Source organism: Lagopus leucura, unplaced genomic scaffold (genome assembly GCF_019238085.1).
Source record: "Lagopus leucura isolate 7727_CA_CO unplaced genomic scaffold, USGS_WTPT01 Super-Scaffold_797, whole genome shotgun sequence".
In the NCBI taxonomy this organism is placed as follows: Eukaryota; Metazoa; Chordata; class Aves; order Galliformes; family Phasianidae; genus Lagopus; species Lagopus leucura.
Window position 1 is genome coordinate 4,052,182 of NW_024962259.1, and position 16,191 is coordinate 4,068,372.

General features: G+C 50.4%; 4 protein-coding genes across 15 annotated transcripts in view; 2 read left to right on the forward strand and 2 right to left on the reverse strand.

Annotated features, from left to right (window-relative positions):
- The window catches only part of MBTD1 (mbt domain containing 1), a 28,042-nt gene extending 24,121 nt beyond the window's left edge, over positions 1–3,921 (forward strand). For all 8 annotated transcript variants that reach the window (XM_042865069.1, XM_042865072.1, XM_042865064.1 and 5 more), the window contains one exon: positions 213–3,921. In XM_042865069.1, coding sequence (XP_042721003.1) covers positions 213–331 — 119 coding nt within the window. In that variant the 3' untranslated portion in view covers positions 332–3,921. The remainder of the gene's footprint in view (positions 1–212) is intronic.
- Positions 3,922–4,562: 641 nt separating this feature from the next.
- Positions 4,563–6,554, reverse strand: LOC122176502 (nucleoside diphosphate kinase). Its single transcript, XM_042865073.1, has 5 exons — positions 6,459–6,554; positions 6,099–6,231; positions 5,614–5,715; positions 5,197–5,309; positions 4,563–4,810 (listed from the first exon to the last, which is right to left on the reverse strand). Exons 2-5 carry the CDS (start codon positions 6,225–6,227, stop codon positions 4,693–4,695), a joined length of 462 nt encoding a protein of 153 aa, XP_042721007.1. The 5' UTR covers positions 6,228–6,231; positions 6,459–6,554; the 3' UTR covers positions 4,563–4,692.
- Positions 6,555–7,803: 1,249 nt separating this feature from the next.
- On the reverse strand, positions 7,804–10,507 carry LOC122176503 (nucleoside diphosphate kinase-like). 2 transcript variants are annotated; one of them, XM_042865075.1, is made up of 6 exons: positions 10,465–10,489; positions 10,083–10,140; positions 9,854–9,986; positions 9,262–9,363; positions 8,454–8,566; positions 7,804–8,153 (listed from the first exon to the last, which is right to left on the reverse strand). In XM_042865075.1, exons 3-6 carry the CDS (start codon positions 9,980–9,982, stop codon positions 8,036–8,038), a joined length of 462 nt encoding a protein of 153 aa, XP_042721009.1. In that variant the 5' UTR covers positions 9,983–9,986; positions 10,083–10,140; positions 10,465–10,489; the 3' UTR covers positions 7,804–8,035. The 2 variants fall into 2 exon arrangements, with proteins under 2 accessions (XP_042721009.1, XP_042721008.1); XM_042865074.1 differs by lacking the exon at positions 10,083–10,140 and having other exon boundaries at positions 9,854–10,054; positions 10,465–10,507.
- Positions 10,508–13,964: 3,457 nt separating this feature from the next.
- Positions 13,965–16,191, forward strand: part of SPAG9 (sperm associated antigen 9) — a 57,905-nt gene continuing 55,678 nt past the window's right edge. For all 4 annotated transcript variants that reach the window (XM_042865010.1, XM_042865012.1, XM_042865011.1 and 1 more), the window contains exon 1: positions 13,965–14,285. In XM_042865010.1, the coding sequence (XP_042720944.1) occupies positions 13,980–14,285 (306 nt within the window). In that variant the 5' untranslated portion in view covers positions 13,965–13,979. The remainder of the gene's footprint in view (positions 14,286–16,191) is intronic.

Here is a 16,191-nt window from a genome sequence, read left to right on the forward strand (position 1 = left end):
TGAATTACTGAGGGAAAAACCCTGGAGCAGGACTTAAGGTTCAGTGGAGGATCAGGAAGCATCTGCCTTCTGTGGGATCCCATGCATTAAAAGATGAATCTCTAAAATGGGAAATCTGATGTCTGTTCCCAATTTAAATCATGTGAAGTAAAATGAAGAGTGAGTTGTGCTCACTGGGATGTTACAGACCTTACCTGTTCATCTGCTTCCAGTGACTTCGTTGCAGCTGAAGGAGGAGATGCTGGATGGAGAGGAGTACAGCTTCCTGCAAGGAGCGTCTGACCAGGAGAGCAACGGATCTGCCAGCTTCTACATAAAGCAAGAACCATAATGCAGCATAAGGAAGCGAGGGGCGCAGGATTGGTGATAGGAAAGGAGCCTTTCTCCAAGTCTGACTGGTTTTGTTCCCGCTTTGATGGTGCAGCGTGGATGGCTGCACCGGGGGCACTTTGCTATCTGTAGATGAGCTACACTCGGTTCAGAATTTTTTGGAAGGACGGGGAAACTATTTTAGTGAAAAAAGATTTTTTCAATTTATTAAAAACGAGAACGGACACTTTTTGTGTTGCATTTGAAGCTTTTGCAAGAGTTTTGTAATATTTTCAAGTTCAGATCTATTGTGCATTGTTAACAAGAACTGAAAATCTAATTTTTTTGTAAGATTAGAGTTTAAATAGCACGATCGTGGGAAGCGTTGGAGGAAGATGTAGTTGCAAATACAAATGAACTGTCACCACAAATGAACCTTTTTGGTACAAATTGGGAGATACTTAAACTCTTGTGAACTGCACTGGTCACACCTCTGTTTGTTTGTTTTTAATTGTGAAGTAAGGCATTTGAGCCCTGATCTGGAGGCACAGATGGTATGAGGAGGATCGCCCTGTAGAGCTCTACTTGGTGAGTAGCCCCAGCTGCAATGGAGCCATCACCTGGGGAGATTTTTTAACTTTTCAATGTGTTTTTATTTAGTTTAAAATGCGTTTTTTTTATATGATGCTTTTTAAATTAAAATATATAGTTCCTTAGGGTCTGAACCAGTGCCCAGTGATATCAGTAGCCTTGTGTTCGTTGGCCGCAGTGGGCACTGGATTGGGACTGCAGCTCTCTTGTCTCCACGTGGATATCTGTTGTCTTGAAACGCTCCAGCAAATGTTTACAGAGCCCTATCTCTGCCAAACTGGAACTTCAGAGGATTCCCTGCTCTGGAAGATGAGAGATAACGATGGATTTAACCTAGACAGCAACCGAGGCCTCCCTTGGTGGTGGAAGGAACTTCTCTGTATTCTTCTGATTGTATCTTTCCATTCAGAAAGACCTCGTTTCCTTACCATCTGTAAAGCTTATTTCCGAACATTCAGAACTGATGTTCCCTGTGGTTTCGGTTGACCTAAAAGGAGCCAGATGTTCAGCTCTGCACAGCCTGCAGTGTTCCTTTCTTGCTGCAGTGTTGTGAGGTGGAAATTGAGACTTGAGAACGTTACACGGCTGGCACACAGCGTAGCACGTCACTCACCAGCTGGATGTTTGTTGCCTCGATCCTTGCGTCTTGCTTCAGATATCCCATTAATCCCACCTGCTTTCTGTCCAGATGTTTTAAAGGCAAAAGTTAAGCAGAAGGGTGCAAATGACTGACTAGTAGCGTAATACAAAGTATTCTCACGTGAGCCCTTAATTATTTGGATTTTCCTTCCTTGGTTTTAGACTTTGTATGTTTTTGTAGATGGCTTCATTGATGGAGTTGATGAGTGAAATTATCAATCACCCTGCAGAGCTGTGACTGGAAAAATGTGCATCAAGAGCTTTAGCTTTTACCAGTAAGGTTCATTAACTAAACTCTCAGGAATTAACTGCGTATGTTCTATAAGTGCTTCTGGATCTTAGTAGGTCCCCTTCAGAGCAGTACAGTGATTATTTGACTCTTAACCACAAGGTAGGGCTTAGAAAATTGGTGGTCGAAACAGTTAACTTCTGTGTTCCTGCAGCCTAAGAAATGCTTTAAGGACATCAACCCACAGAGCCCCAGGAGACCATTTCTGTATACTGTTGTCCAAACCTAAAAACAGAAAAAAGTGCATAGAAAGTTGAAAACCAGCAAGTTGATTCTTTTCTAAAATATTGCTCTAACTTTGGGTACAAAGTGTTGGTAATATGCACAGGTTTACCTCATTCTATGCAAGAGGGGTTAATTATGTAAAGTTTTGTATTTACTACTGGAATTAAAAAGAAACAAGCTGTCCTGTATAGCATAGGAATGTCTGGAATTTTCCCTTACCAGTAAAAATGTCCATAATGACCCCTTTTTAACAACAGCTTCGTACACGGACAGCACCTGGTTACTGGATTATAGGTATCTGTAACTTCAGGTGGTGACTCTTCGGCTCTCTGCAATAGCCATAGCAAAGGGACTTTCTCTTGTTTGGTAGGCTTCACATCCGTCCTCTCGGAGCCTGACCCTCATGGAGCATTTCTTCTGATCACCCTGAGTTGGAGGAGTAGGTTTAGAGACCATTGTTAATGACATTTTGAACCTTAATTTTATTATTTTTTTCCTATGCTCTTCATTTATGCTGCCATAAAATCCAGTTCTGCAAACATTGATTTGATTTGGTAAGTACATCGCTGTTGATTTTATTCATGTTTTTTGATGTGACAACTTCCAAATTGCCACTGGCAGCTGGAATGAGTTGGGCACATCCTTGCTTTCTTCTCTCATCAGCTGCTTTTCAGTACAGTAGAAAAACACGCATTAATTTGTTTCTTGATGTGAAATTTGGGCTATGATGGCAAGGGATGTTGCCAAGCCAGGAAACCTTGGGCTCCCATGCATTGCCCAGGTCAGAGCCTGGCTTCCCAGGCGTGGCCAACCTGTAGGCTTAGACTGCTGAGAGGCAAAGATGGCACTTTGAACGCATCTCCTGTGCTGGAGAAACGTAGGAATCGGGTTGGAAGTCTGTCGGTCTTTAAAGTGTTCTTTAAAAACAAGTTTCTTTGATCAAACACTACGTGTGTGAGCTGCCCTGCGTTCTGGTGTGCACGGGACTCAGTCGGAGTTGTGTTGAGGCAGGAGTGACGTTTGTGTCCGTACTCAGAAGATACCGGCGTTGTTAATTGTCAGCTGTGCTGGAATCTGTCCTAAGCAAAGCCGTCAGGGATTCGGGTCGTTGCCTCGGGAGGTTTCTGGACACCTGAGCAAATCCACGAGGTGTTCAGAGGATGTCTCTTCAGCTGTGGGTTGCAGGTCCCTGCTGGAACCCATGGCGTAGGCTTTGCTGTGCATGGAAGCATCAGCAGCAGAATGCTTCTGCTGTCCTTGGCTTTGCTCTGAGCAGCCTGGTGGGCGGAAGGCAGAGCAGTGTCCGATGCGGAGCTTTCGCTGGGGCAGGCTGGCAGCATTTGGCAAAGCAGGACGCCGTGCCGTGCAGCTCCCCTCTGTTGCTGGAACCCTCCTGGTGGTCTTTGAGTTCTGTCATTTGAACACAGCTCAAACCCTTTCCTTGCTGCACCTGAGGAAGCGAAGGCGGTTATCAACTCTTTGTTCTACGGATACTAACACGGGTTTCAGTGTTTGTTTGTTATTCTTGTTGTTTTATGTGATGTGAATACCCTCTCCTGTCAATATTTGTACAATGGTGCTAATATATTTGGTAACAATCCTTTATTGGGAAGGGATTTTTAAAAACTGTGATTTAAACTGAATTTTTCTTCCTTTTAATTTTCATATTTAAAGCCACAGCCATTTATACACATGGGCGTCAGCTCCGGCCCTGGGGAAACGTTGGGGCGGGAATGGAGGTGAAACAAATGGGGTTTTTACATCATTTCTGTATGTATTTGATATATAAATCAATATCTGTACAAATTTATCTTTTATTTTCTTGGTAACTTGTGTGGTCAATGAGAGAGTATTTAAGACTTTCTCATGCAATGTACATAAGTGGAAATAATGCTTTTGGAGAAATTAAATGTTACTTTCATTTTTATGAGACCGCAGATTTTCAGCATGGATGTGAAAAGCATTAAAATTATAACTTTGTGTACAAGATGAAAATAATTCACTAAATTTGCCTTTTTTACACAAAATAAAAACGTTACAAGTCAGTTCTTGAATGTCGTTTCCTTGAAGAGCTGCTCCTTGGCACAGAGCTGTACTGCAGCTCCTTCCTTCCCTCACAGTGCAGACCCAGGAGCTTCTTACAGCCCGGAGGTGCTGTGAGCGCTCAGCTGAGCAGCCTGCAGGCAGGGGGTAGGGAAGGTGTTTGTGGGAGCCATGCAGTGTCAGGTGGAGGCTTTATGCAGCGCAGGTTTTACTCCTGGCCTTAGGTTTCACAGCTGCTGTTAATAGCTGCACAGTGTGCTGGAAATTGCCACGGGGGAGCATCAGGTTTTCCTTCCAGTGCAGTTCTGTGCCAGGAGATGCAGCGTCCCTTCCCTCCCCATTCACCCAGGTGGAGAAGCTCGTATTGAAACACAGCTCTTCCTTCTGCAAGGAAAACCGAGCGTTCCTCACACCGCACTGAGTTCAGCACAACAGGTCTGTTCTAGAATGAACACACCGTAAGCAGTTCATTTATATTATCCATTTATTTTTGATGGTTCTGAAAAGTCGTCAAGATAACCGCTGTGCTAATTGCTCCCAGATCGTTAGCTGGAGTGAGATGAGTCAGAAGGCACAATTCATTGTGGAAACTGGCATCACTCATAGATCCAGTCATGTGCACACGATCTGTAGTCGATGAGCTCCGCTGGTTTGAACCAAAGGTTAATCTCTTTCTGGGCACTTTCTACAGAGTCGCTGCCATGGATGATGTTTCTGTGGACCAATGCAACGTTGTTTAATATAAAGAAAAAAACTCTACAAGTGGAAACGCCATACGGAAGAAGTGGGGATGAAGCACCTAAAGCTACAACCCTTATCCCGGGTACAGCACTTGCACAGTTCCCCATACGCTCTGCTCACTACACCCAGCAGGGTGGGGGCATGGGGCTATGCTACTGCAGCAGCCACTGCTTGATCTTACATGGAGCTCTGCCACGCAGATGAATTTTAAGAAGTTTTGTACCCAGCCATTGTCCTAAGTGGTTGTTATAGGCTGCAGCCTGCAAATAAAACCCCATCAGACCAGGTTAGCCACCAGCAGTTTGATTTCCCTACCCCTGCTAAGTGTGATCTCTATAGAGAAGCAGCTGAGCACCAACCTTCCCACTTGGATGCAGAAATCCCCACGGATGGTGCCGGGCTTCGAGTCCGCAGGGTTGGTTTCCCCCAGCATCACTCTGCCTGTTTTAACCACATTGAGCCCCTCCCACACCTACAGGGGAGAAAAGACAGCAAACCAACATCAGTCCATGCTTATGCAGAATTGCACACCTTGCGCAGTGACAGCTGGTCCAAGGTGAGGGCTTCACCACAAAACAGAAACCCCTTCAGGTGGGTTTCTGTGGGACAGTGACCCTCGCCTTCTCTCCTTTTTTTACCCCCAAACTTTAAGGGGTTTTTTTTGTGCAGAAAATAAGCTTGGGGGAATGTTAACACAGGGGAAGCATTTCAGCAGAAACTTTAAGCGCGCATCTTTCACAGATCTGAGGAAGCTTTCCCTCAGTACGAGCACCTACCATGGCCACAACGGGGCCGGAGTTCATGTACTTCACCAGGCCGGGGTAGAAGGGCCGATCCTTCAGGTCGATGTAATGCTGCTTGAGAAGGTCCTCAGAGGCCTGCGGGAGGACGAAGGGAGTATGTGAGTAGGGCAGCCCCCACCCCATCCCACCAAGGCGTCACCGCTGTAAGATTTAGCACCCGCAGCTGTTTTCAGCGCCCCGTAACGCCACCGGCACTGCAGCAGCCGCTCTCCTCGCGGGGTGGCGGTGGGGCACAGCGGTTCCGGCTCGGCTCCTCTCTCCCCCCCGCTGACCCCGCGGTGCCGCTCGCCGCTTCGGGCAGGTGGAGCGCCGACGGCCGCCCGGTTCGGCCGGGCCGCCGCTGCGCTACTCGACGTCGGGAGCGCGAAAGGCCGCCGGGACGGACTCGTGTCCCAGGGCCCGCGGGGGCGACGGAAAGAAAGCGCCGGGCACGGCCGGCAGTTCCGGCCTCGACTTACGTGCACGAACTTCATGGCCACCAGGCGGAAGCCCTTCTGCTCGAAGCGCTTGATGATTTCTCCCACCAGCCCCCGCTGCACGCCGTCGGGCTTGATGGCGATGAAGGTGCGCTCGCAGTTGGCAGCCATGGTGCTGCGGAACAAAAGCGCACAGCCTCAATCGGAGCCCCCCGGCTCAAGGTCGGCCCGCGGCCCCTCCGCCATTGCGCCGCACGGCCCACGTGGCGCCCGGCCCGCACTGCCCCGCACTGTCCCGCCCCGCTCCCATCCCGTCCCCCCCCGGGCCGATGCCCGCACAGAACCGCCCGCCCCGCTCGGATCCCCTCCCGCCGCGCCGACCCGACCCAGCGCCGCGCTCACCTCCCGCAGCTCCGCAGCCGCCGAAGAAAGAGGAGGAGGAGGAGGAGGAGGAGGAGGAGGGGGAGGCGGCCGTGCGCCGGAAGCCGCCCTGCGGGAGGGAGGGGCGGAGGGGAGGCTGCAATGCGGCCGTGCGCGGGGATTGGCGCTGCGGCTCCGCGGCCGGGGCAGCAGTTAGCGCTGCGCTCTGCGGTGAAAATGAGGGATGAAAAGCGGAGCTCGGGGATGGACAGCGCGGTAATAGCAGCGAATAGCAGCCGGGTGACAAAATGTTGGGTTTTTTCCCCCCATAGTGAGAAGCGAAGCGATGCAGGATATTTAGCTTCATCACGCACCTCGTGCAGCAACGCCTGTCGGCACGAGAGCCTGACGGCCTCACCCGCACTTTGGTACCTAATCTGTTCCCGCTTATTAGACTCATTAATTAATTAGCCCTAAGGCAGTGTGATGAAAATAACCCTTTATTTCACGTAAGAAAAGGCAAACATTTACTTTGGAGCATCTCCTCTGCGGTACTCAGCGCCTCCATGACCATAGAGAGATGATCTCAGTTCCATGGGGCTTCAGTATTTGAAATAATTGAGTGCTGTGGAGTGCAAACAACTACTGACACACGAGTGCTGCTTTTAAGGAATGCTACAAGAAACTCATTTATGGATAAATGAGCTGATAAATGGCATCGACATCCATGCAGTCAGTGAATGCTTGCTGGCTGATGCTCTCCCCAGCAGGAGCAGCCGTCCCTACTGAAAGATGCTCAGCATTATTGTGGACGGATTTCTTTACACGATTAAATAAAAAACAATTCTGGAGTCGCTTCTGAAACACCTCATCCCAAAGCAGGCTGTGCTGGACGTGCAGCCATCACAGGCAGAGCCATCACAGCTGTTAGCAGTTTGAGCAGCAAAGCAGACTCCATCCCATTTTTCCCCGTGTGCTTCCTGGCTGAAAGTGGATCACACTCATCCGTTCTCATATTAAATCTTCTTTTCACATAAAAAGGGGGTTTCAAAAAAGCCTGACCTATAATCCTTCCTTAAAACGCTACATAAATCCGGTGCATAAATAAAGAAAGCACGTCAATCTGGAGACAAGTTGTCATTTCACTGAGCTCTGCATGCAGGCACAGCACGTTTTGCAATGAGAAATAAAGAGGTTTCTTTTCCCGTAGCTACTTTGGCTCTGAGCGTCCCCGGGGCCCCCCCCCCCTCGCAGCGCCGCCCCGCGCAGCCCAGCAGCCCCGCGGCACCCCGCGCTGCCCCGCCCCGCCCCGCCCGCGCTCCTCTCTGCCTCCCTGCAGCTGCGAAGCGTTTCGTGAAGCCGCCTTCTGTGCTATTAACGAGGAACGTTTTGCTTCTCTACCATTTAATTTCACCTCTACCACCCGCATGAACATCCGAGACGCTTTTTAAAGCACGTTCCTATCTACAGCTCGGTAGTTTTCTAACCAAAGCAACAGCAACCACCGATCAGCGTTCACAGCGGAGCATGTGGCAGGTTTGTGAAGCAGGTTTGCAGGAGGTGGTGTGCAGGATGGAGCTAACTGGAGCACAGCCATGAGACCGAAGGCCGCCTCAGTTCTACTCGTAGATCCATTCGTGAGTGCAGCTCCTGTAGTCAACCAGTTCTTCAGGAGTGAACCACAGGTTGATCTCTGCCTCGGCGCTTTCTAGAGAATCGCTCCCATGTATGATGTTCCTAGGAAAAGATTGATACAAAAGCAATGTAATCTCCAACCTCAAAGCAAAGAACACTCCATCTTTAAGTGGTCTCCACTGCACGCAGAAGCTGTACGTAACGGTAAGGCAGCAGCAGGCACAGGGCAGGCTGTGCCAGCTTTGCTCAGCGCTTCTGTCACTGTGAGCACTGCAGCCTTCTCTCCATCTCTGGACGCTGCCACAGTGCCCCAGGGCGGGCAGCCTGCAGCACAGCTCTGCCTCGCCGTGACACCGCTGTGCTGCCCTATCTTCAGGTGCTATCAATGCTGTGCAGATATACCTTCCGACTTGCACACAGAGGTCGCCACGAATAGTGCCGGGCTTGGAATCCATGGGATTAGTTTCCCCCAGCATCACTCTTCCAGTCTTAATCACATTAAGACCCTCCCACACCTTGGGGAAAAAAAATGCATTAAGATGATAAAATCTTATCTGTAGACGAAGTAGAGTTAATAATGTGTTCCAGAACAACGCAGTGCTGTCCATCACTGCACAAGCCACCATCCTAACAGCAAGGCTTATTTTATCTCCAGTTTTTCTGAGATTCTCAGTACCCATCTGCAATGCTCATGGGAAGAGAATGACTTTGACTCTCAGGCTGTGAAGCACTCCTCCAGAAAAGCTTTCTGCTCACTGAGGATCTTGACATCCAGTTCAATTATTTCACAACCACATCATAAAGGAAAAAGCTCCTTCTAATAAAATCAGACTAAACAAGGTTTTCAAAGTTACTTTAACTTGAAAGTAATGTCTATTTCACCATGGGTTCTCTGCTTGATTAACACATGCTATTCCATAGTGGATTTTTCGTGCAGCTTTACTCTCTCACCTTTGGTTCTCAATTTCCCCTTGCCCTCTTCCTCAACACATTGTTTCAATTGTGAGAAAGACTATGGCAAAACATATATTTTTTTAAACTGACTTTGCAGTGCATCTTCCTGATTATGCTTCCTAACCTCATTATTTAAATCTAAGTTTCTAAAATCTCTGTTAAAGGTAAGCTAGTATCCAGTAGGTAACGCAGGCCTCTTTGTGAGGCAGCTGAGCGCCATGTTTTCCTCGGCTAAACGTCATTGGTAAGGACTCACCATAGCTACAACAGGCCCGGAGTGCATGTAGTGCACCAGGCCGTCATAGAACGGGCGGTCCTTGAGGTCGATGTAGTGCTCCCTCAGAAGGTCCTCAGAGGCCTGCATTAAAAAACAAATAATCAAAACCCCCCACAACAACAGAAAGCTTTCTGTAAGAGTGTGCTGCAATCACGTAGGTTAGCTGCAAACGCACACTTCGAAATCAGCATTTCTACTAAGTTCCTAGAACTGTTAGTAAATGTGGGTTTCAATTGTTGGCCTTAGCTATATCTGAACTTCCGAAGGTCTCCATTGCCAATGCAGGTAGCTTATGTGACCTGGCATTTGTTGAATATATCCAGAGATATCAATTGAGAATAGGGTGCACCTACAAGAATGTTCTCCTCAGACTAAGGACATCAAGTTACTAAAATTAGCGTGCTTAGCATGTCTAAAGCATTTAGCCAGAGCTGGCAACTGGAACTTCTCCAAAACACCCAAAGACTTATCAGAATTCCAGGTTTAACACTTCTGAGCACTCCTCTTTATCATTGCTGCTCTGTTTTCAGGTTGATATTCCTATTAAGAACACAAGAGAAGGACAGCTCACATGTGTCAGCTTCATGGCCACCAGCTTGAAACCCTTCTGCTCAAAGCGCCGGATGATTTCTCCCACCAGCCCCCGCTGCACGCCGTCAGGCTTGATGGCAATGAAGGTGCGCTCTGAGATGGAAGCCATGGTCCTGGCCAGGGGCAGCCACCGTCACGGGGTCAGCAGCAAGCACAGCCCCAGCCCCGGTCTGGTGTTCTGCTGCAATCATTAGACCTGAAGTTCTTACCTGGCGAGCTGTGCACATCGGCAGCACCTGAAGGTCGATCTGCACGATGGGCACAATGCTACAGAAGTAACTAGGCAACAGTAAGTTTGCAAAATACAGAACCGTGCAATTAGCAAACGCGAAGAGCAGAAGAGCTGTAAATAAAACAAAAACAAAGGACCACGGAGGGACTGCTGGCTGCGATTCAGGGCAAAATATCAATCCATAAACATCATTTTCATCTGTCAATGGCTGCTCTCCAGTTTCGGCGCACAGCTCGCTCAAGCACAGCACACACACGTGCACACACACCCGCACACAGGTAAACGCGCGAGCACAGCCAGACCCCGCCCAGCCCGGGCAGGCCCCGCTCCTCGTCCCGCTCCGCGCCGCTCCGTCTCACCTGCCGGCAGCCCCGCACGGCTCTGGCGCTGCCGCGGCCGTCCAGCCCGGCTTAACCCCGGGCCGCCCCCGGGCCATCCAGCCCGCACGGTTGCCATGGCGACGGCGCGGCCTCCCGCCAGCAGGGGGCGCTCGGCGCGTCGGGTCTGCAGGCAGCCCGCTGCTCCCGCGGCCGAAAGCAGCGCGTGGAGCGGCGCGGATGCTCGGGCTGTGCTCCGCGGGCCTGCCTGAAAGCGAACGGTTTTTCCGCTTACGTTCTGTTGATATATAGACCTTTTTTTTTTAGACATTTCACACTGCTGTTACAGCTCCTAACGCTGTAGTCCTCTCAAAGGCAGAGCAGTATTTAGAAACAGAAAAGATCCCCACGAACTGGCAAATACAGGCAAAGGCAGCAGCAGGCAGCCGCTTACAGCCCAGCTGCCGGGCGATAGACGGAGAGGGCTGCCATGGGGTGGGCAATGCAGGCGGCAGCTTCAGCCCAGCGCTGCATGTGGCCCCTGCCAAGCCTCGTACCCTCATTAAATAGGGGTCGTCTTCGGCACTTCTGAGCTAGTCCGTGGTGAGCAGCACACGTTGTTCATTATGTAGTGCATAAAACACCACAGAACTGTTATTCATGTACCACTGCCCTGCCCCAGGCAGCCCAGCCAAGCAGAGAGGTGAGAGAAAGGAGACTTCCAAGTGTTCAGTCAACAGAGTTCGAATGAATGAGTGAAATAACCATCACTGAGCCGCAGCTGTTCACTCACCTAAAACCAGGGCTTTTAAATAAGCCGGAGGTAACAGCCTGTGAACAGCTTCAACCTTCAGGAGTATCTGCACGCAGCTCCCAGCCTTGTTCTGTGCACAGCTCTGTGAAGATCTTGGCTGAAATCCTGCTTCCATACCACCCCAAATCTGGGAGTTCTCCCCCACCTTACATTTTGTGCTGTGCCCTGTTGCTCCCCCCTGCCAGCCTCCATTGACTGCCCTCCATTGAGCTTACTGCTATTGTCTGATTATTTCAGCCATAATCCTTCACCCGATTCTTGCTTGAACCCTGTGGTGCTTTAAGACAAAAAAGAGCTATAGAATTAATTTCTTCCTCTGGATAAAGTCCCAGCTAAGTTCTTCTCGTCCCAAACTGATTTGTCTTCCCTGGTAAATCAAAATCAATTTACTTTCAAAGAAACTGTTATTTCTAGAGATGTGGAATATAATTTTATTATCCAAAACCAAATTTCTTTTTCAAGGAGTTCTTTCTCCACGCGTGTGAACTGCATTCTACTCATGCTGTCACTGCTTTCAGGTAACAAGAGCAACACCTCCGTGCTGTTTCATATGCTCCATTAGTTAACTAAACTGATGGGGCCTTCCATGTTTCTTAACTTGCTGGCAAGCAACTAGGATACAATTCCAAGTCTTGCTCCATTTTTAATGCATCCCCGAGTTTCCGATCTCACACTGATTGTGTGCATGATAAAACATGATCAGAAATAGTAAGATTGCCAACAAGATACATCCCTATGCCACCTGCATGTTGCCCCAAGTAGTTTTGCTTCATATTTTTAAAAGTTCGTATTTTTAAATACTTCGTTTATCTGCAGTAGAAAACTTCCAGGTGACCAGCAATAAAACAGGAGCACAAACAGCCCCTTCTCCCTGTGCTCCTCGTCTGACTGCAGTGGTAGCAGCCTGCCTGCTCTGGGATGGACTCACTCCAGCTACTTGAAAATAAAACCACATCTATCAACTTTGCTAATAGAAAGAGGATAAAAATAGTATATCCTTAGAGACCCCTTCCCTTAAAGGCTGTCAGCAGACACCTTGACCCACTTTTGCTCTCTGCCAAAAGGAGCTAATGTATTTGTGTAATTAGCCGAGTATGATGGCAATGCTGCTAAAACTATACAGACAGAAGAGTCTTTGCAGCAATTCCATTGGTACTGTTATCCTCACAATCATCTGTGGGTGTTTATAGCTGTCCACATCACACAGAAGCAATGCTGAACAGTGCAGTGAGGTCTAGGTTGGAAAATCCCCACTACTGGATTGACCTTCCAACAGGTAGAGCCAAAGGGGCTACCTCCCAACTGCCTGCATTCCTCCTGCAAGGCTGATTCAGGATCACTTTAAGGAAGGAAAAAACAGCAAACATAAGGCAATTACACCCATTCCAAATTCTCAGCGTCTTCCTCAATACCAACAACTGGGGTAAATGTGAAACCATGCATGATGTGAAAGGAGAGAGGTTTTCTCAGCCAGCTCCCCTGGGCAGGCAGTATCAGAGGGCTGCTGTCCATAGCAGCTGGCCTGCCAGCCAGCAGGGAGGAGCTGCCGTTCTCTCAGTGCACGACTGCTAAAGAAAAATGCGAAATGACATCAAAGAGGCAATTTCCAAAAATGTAAATGCAAATTTCCCGTGAAGAGATGTGAGCAGGGCAGCATACATCGCGTCTTTTCTCAGCTGCCCCGGCTGCGGCACGTTCAATACCAGTTTCACTTCCATGTGAAGTATCAGTGATGTCTGAGCACAGACATTGCGAGTCCATCGCGAATCACACACGAATCCAACACAGGGACAGAAAACCGCGCCCATCCCCTGCATGCAGCGCCCTGTGCGCTCCGTGCGGTGCGGAGCTGCGCTGTGCCGGCCGGCCCAGGAGGGCGCACAGCGCGCCGCTCTGCTGAATGGCAGCGGGAATCACTGCGGCCACCACAGCGCAGCGCGGCGCTCCTCACCGCCGCACGTCCGGCGCCCTCCGTGACACGCAAGCTATTTTCCTGAGGGAAAGCAGCCGTTTCCGCAGCGGTGGATTGTATTGTGAACACGGAGATCTCTAACGCTGTCACGTCGCTGTAGACGCTTTCCAGTTCACAACGAATGCCAGAAATAGCTGGCAGCATTCCCTTGAGAAAGCACGCAACTCACCACCCCAAATCCCACGAAATCCATCTCTATCAGCAAGCGCGACCTTGCTTTCCATTGAAGGTTCCTGCTAACAGTTTGGATTTCCGATATTAATTTATCAGAATACAAGGCCTTTTTTTTTTTTTTTTTTTTTTTTCCTATCAGGGATTCGAAAACAGCGAACTCAGCGTCGTTTCAGTGCCGCTAAGCCCTGAAAACTAGTTTTAGCCACGTCAGTCATCCCTAGGTGAATCACTCGATGCGTTTACGCCCCGCGCTGCGCTACATGACGCTCTAACACTCGCGGCCGCAACGCGGCCCCCTCACAACAAGCGCCAACCCGCACTGCGCCCAGCCCCGCCCCCGGCCGCCTTCCCGCCCAGCCCCGCCCACGCCATCACCCTCAGCCGCTCCCCGCTTCCCGCCCAGCCCCGCCCGCGTGACCTCACCGCCGGGCCCCGCCCCCGCCACGTGACGAGTGGCCCCGCCCGGCCCGGCGCGGCGGTGAGGTCAGTGCCGCGCGCCGCCGCTCTCCGCCCCCCGCCCGTCTCCGTCCCTCCCTCGGCCCGGCCGCAGCCGAGGCCCCGCCGCGCGCCGCCGCCGCCTGAGGCCGGGCGCTCGCCATGGAGCTGGCGGACGGCGTGGTGTACCAGGAGGACCCCGGCGGCCCCGGCCCCGCCATGATGTCGGAGCGGGTGTCGGGGCTGGCGGGCTCCATCTACCGCGAATTCGAGCGGCTCATCGGGCGCTACGACGAGGAGGTGGTGGCTGAGCTGATGCCGCTGGTGGTGGCCGTGCTGGAGAACCTGGACTCGGTGTGCGCCCACAGCCAGGAGACCAGCGTGGAGCTGGAGCTGCTGCGGGACGACAACGAGCAGCTCCTCACGCAGTACGAGCGGGAGAAGGCGCTGCGCAAACAGGCCGAGGAGGTGCGTGGGCCGGGGGGGCCGCGGGCGGCGGCTCCGCGCTTCCTCGGCGGGGCGGTGGCGCTCGATGCCCCTCCGGCGCCCCGCTGTTGCCGCTACTGCCGGCTGCGGGGCCGGGGCCGTGGGGCGAGCCGGGGCGAGGCCGCCGCGGTCGGGGCCGTGCGGTGCTACGGAGGGCTCCGCGCCGCCGTTCCGAGTGCCGGGCCCGGCGGAGCGGCGCCGCGTTGTGGGCTGGCGGACGGGCGTTGGCTGCGCTGCCCGCCCGCGCGTCCCAGCCGTGTGTCCCAGCCGTGTCGGGGCGACCCGTCGGCTCGGCTCGGCTCAGGGCGCGTTCCCGGAGCGGAGCGATGCGCTGCAAAACGCGTGGGAGAAGCTGCTGTCCTGACTGTGGCTCGTCAAAGTTGGCGCATCAAAGCCGCGGCCAGCAACAGGTGGTGCGGAGCGCTCGATTTCGAGCTCTGGCTTCAGATGTTGCCACAGAAAAAGGGTAAAAATACCTGAGTGTACCCTTACCATTGAGTTGTGGTTTTTTGTTTTGTTTTGTTTTTTCCTCCTGGAGTATAAAGCAATACAACAGAAGGCAGCTGTGCAGGATGGCTGCTCTCAGCCCATTGTCCCTCATTGTAGGAAATTGGATTGACAGCATTACCTGTAATAGAACAAACCATCTTACGAGTCTATTTCCAGACTTTGTGTCCCATGTTTGTCTCTGGGGTTGTTTCCCTTCTAAATTTTCCAAAAATCAAAATAATAACTGACTGAAGATGAAGGCAACTGAATTTGCAAAGTGTCGTTTGCGCTGTATGAATATGTGTATGTTATGGATGTGAGTGAAAAGTGTTGCCCTGTAAATGTGGTGTCAGGTGTTCCCAGCCTCCTGGACTGATAAACCGTTCCTTGTCCCTGTCCTACAGCAGCTTTAACTGCTTTGTGGACTTCGGTCTGGAGGTTGTTGCTGCAAATCCCTCATTCTGATACAGGCAATAGGAAAGGCTTCTTTTAAAACATTGTTCTTAAGAGGGTAAGAAGAAGGGAATGATGTATGTTTTCTGAACTAATTCACAGGAAAAATCAATCAAGCTTGAAATGCAGGCAGCACTTGCCAGATTGGAACAAGCAGGCCTTGGGCAGCAAAACAGAAACCACAATATTATGGTGAAATAGAATACAGTATTAATTGTTATTGTGGCTCCTCAGACACTCGCTGTGATCACTGTTTCTTTGTGTCATGATAAATGAACTTAAAGGGACCAGCGTTATGCTGTCTGGAAAACTACTTCTCCCAGGACAGCTCACTGATGCTTTCTAAAGTGCAGCTGGATCAAAGACCACATTTTCTGCTGTAAGCACAAAGGTCATCTTCTTGGGGTCGCTTATGCTATGTATTCATGACAGTGTTGTATAAAGCCTTGCATGCTCTTGGGAGTTGTGCTGTCAGACTTGATTGTTGTGACACTGACGCAACGTGTGATGTCTCTGAAAGAAAAGGAAGGAATGTGAATATAGCACTATTTTCTTGGACACAGCAGGTTATTGGCTATGTGTTCTTGTTTCTGTTCATTGTGAAGGTTCCTTGTGTAATCTGGTAGTGAAAAGACACTTGGGAGCCATGCAGTTGGATATCCCATGTCTCTGCTGGGCCGTCCTGAGGGACTTTCTATTCTGTGAAACTCAGGAGCCGCCTTTTATTTTCTGCTTGACATTGTAGGAGTTCTTATTTGCAGCAGTGCCTCGATGAATGTTAATGGTTTGCTGTTTGACTGGAAACATCTGTGTACTGATGTCCTAATCTGCTGCTTAGTTCCTGAACTGAGTGTTTAAAAAACGTTCTCAAAATTGTTGTCTGTGGACTTCTGTTACAGCGACTTTAAAATAAGGAAGAATTCAGAAGTACCAGATCTTTTCAGTT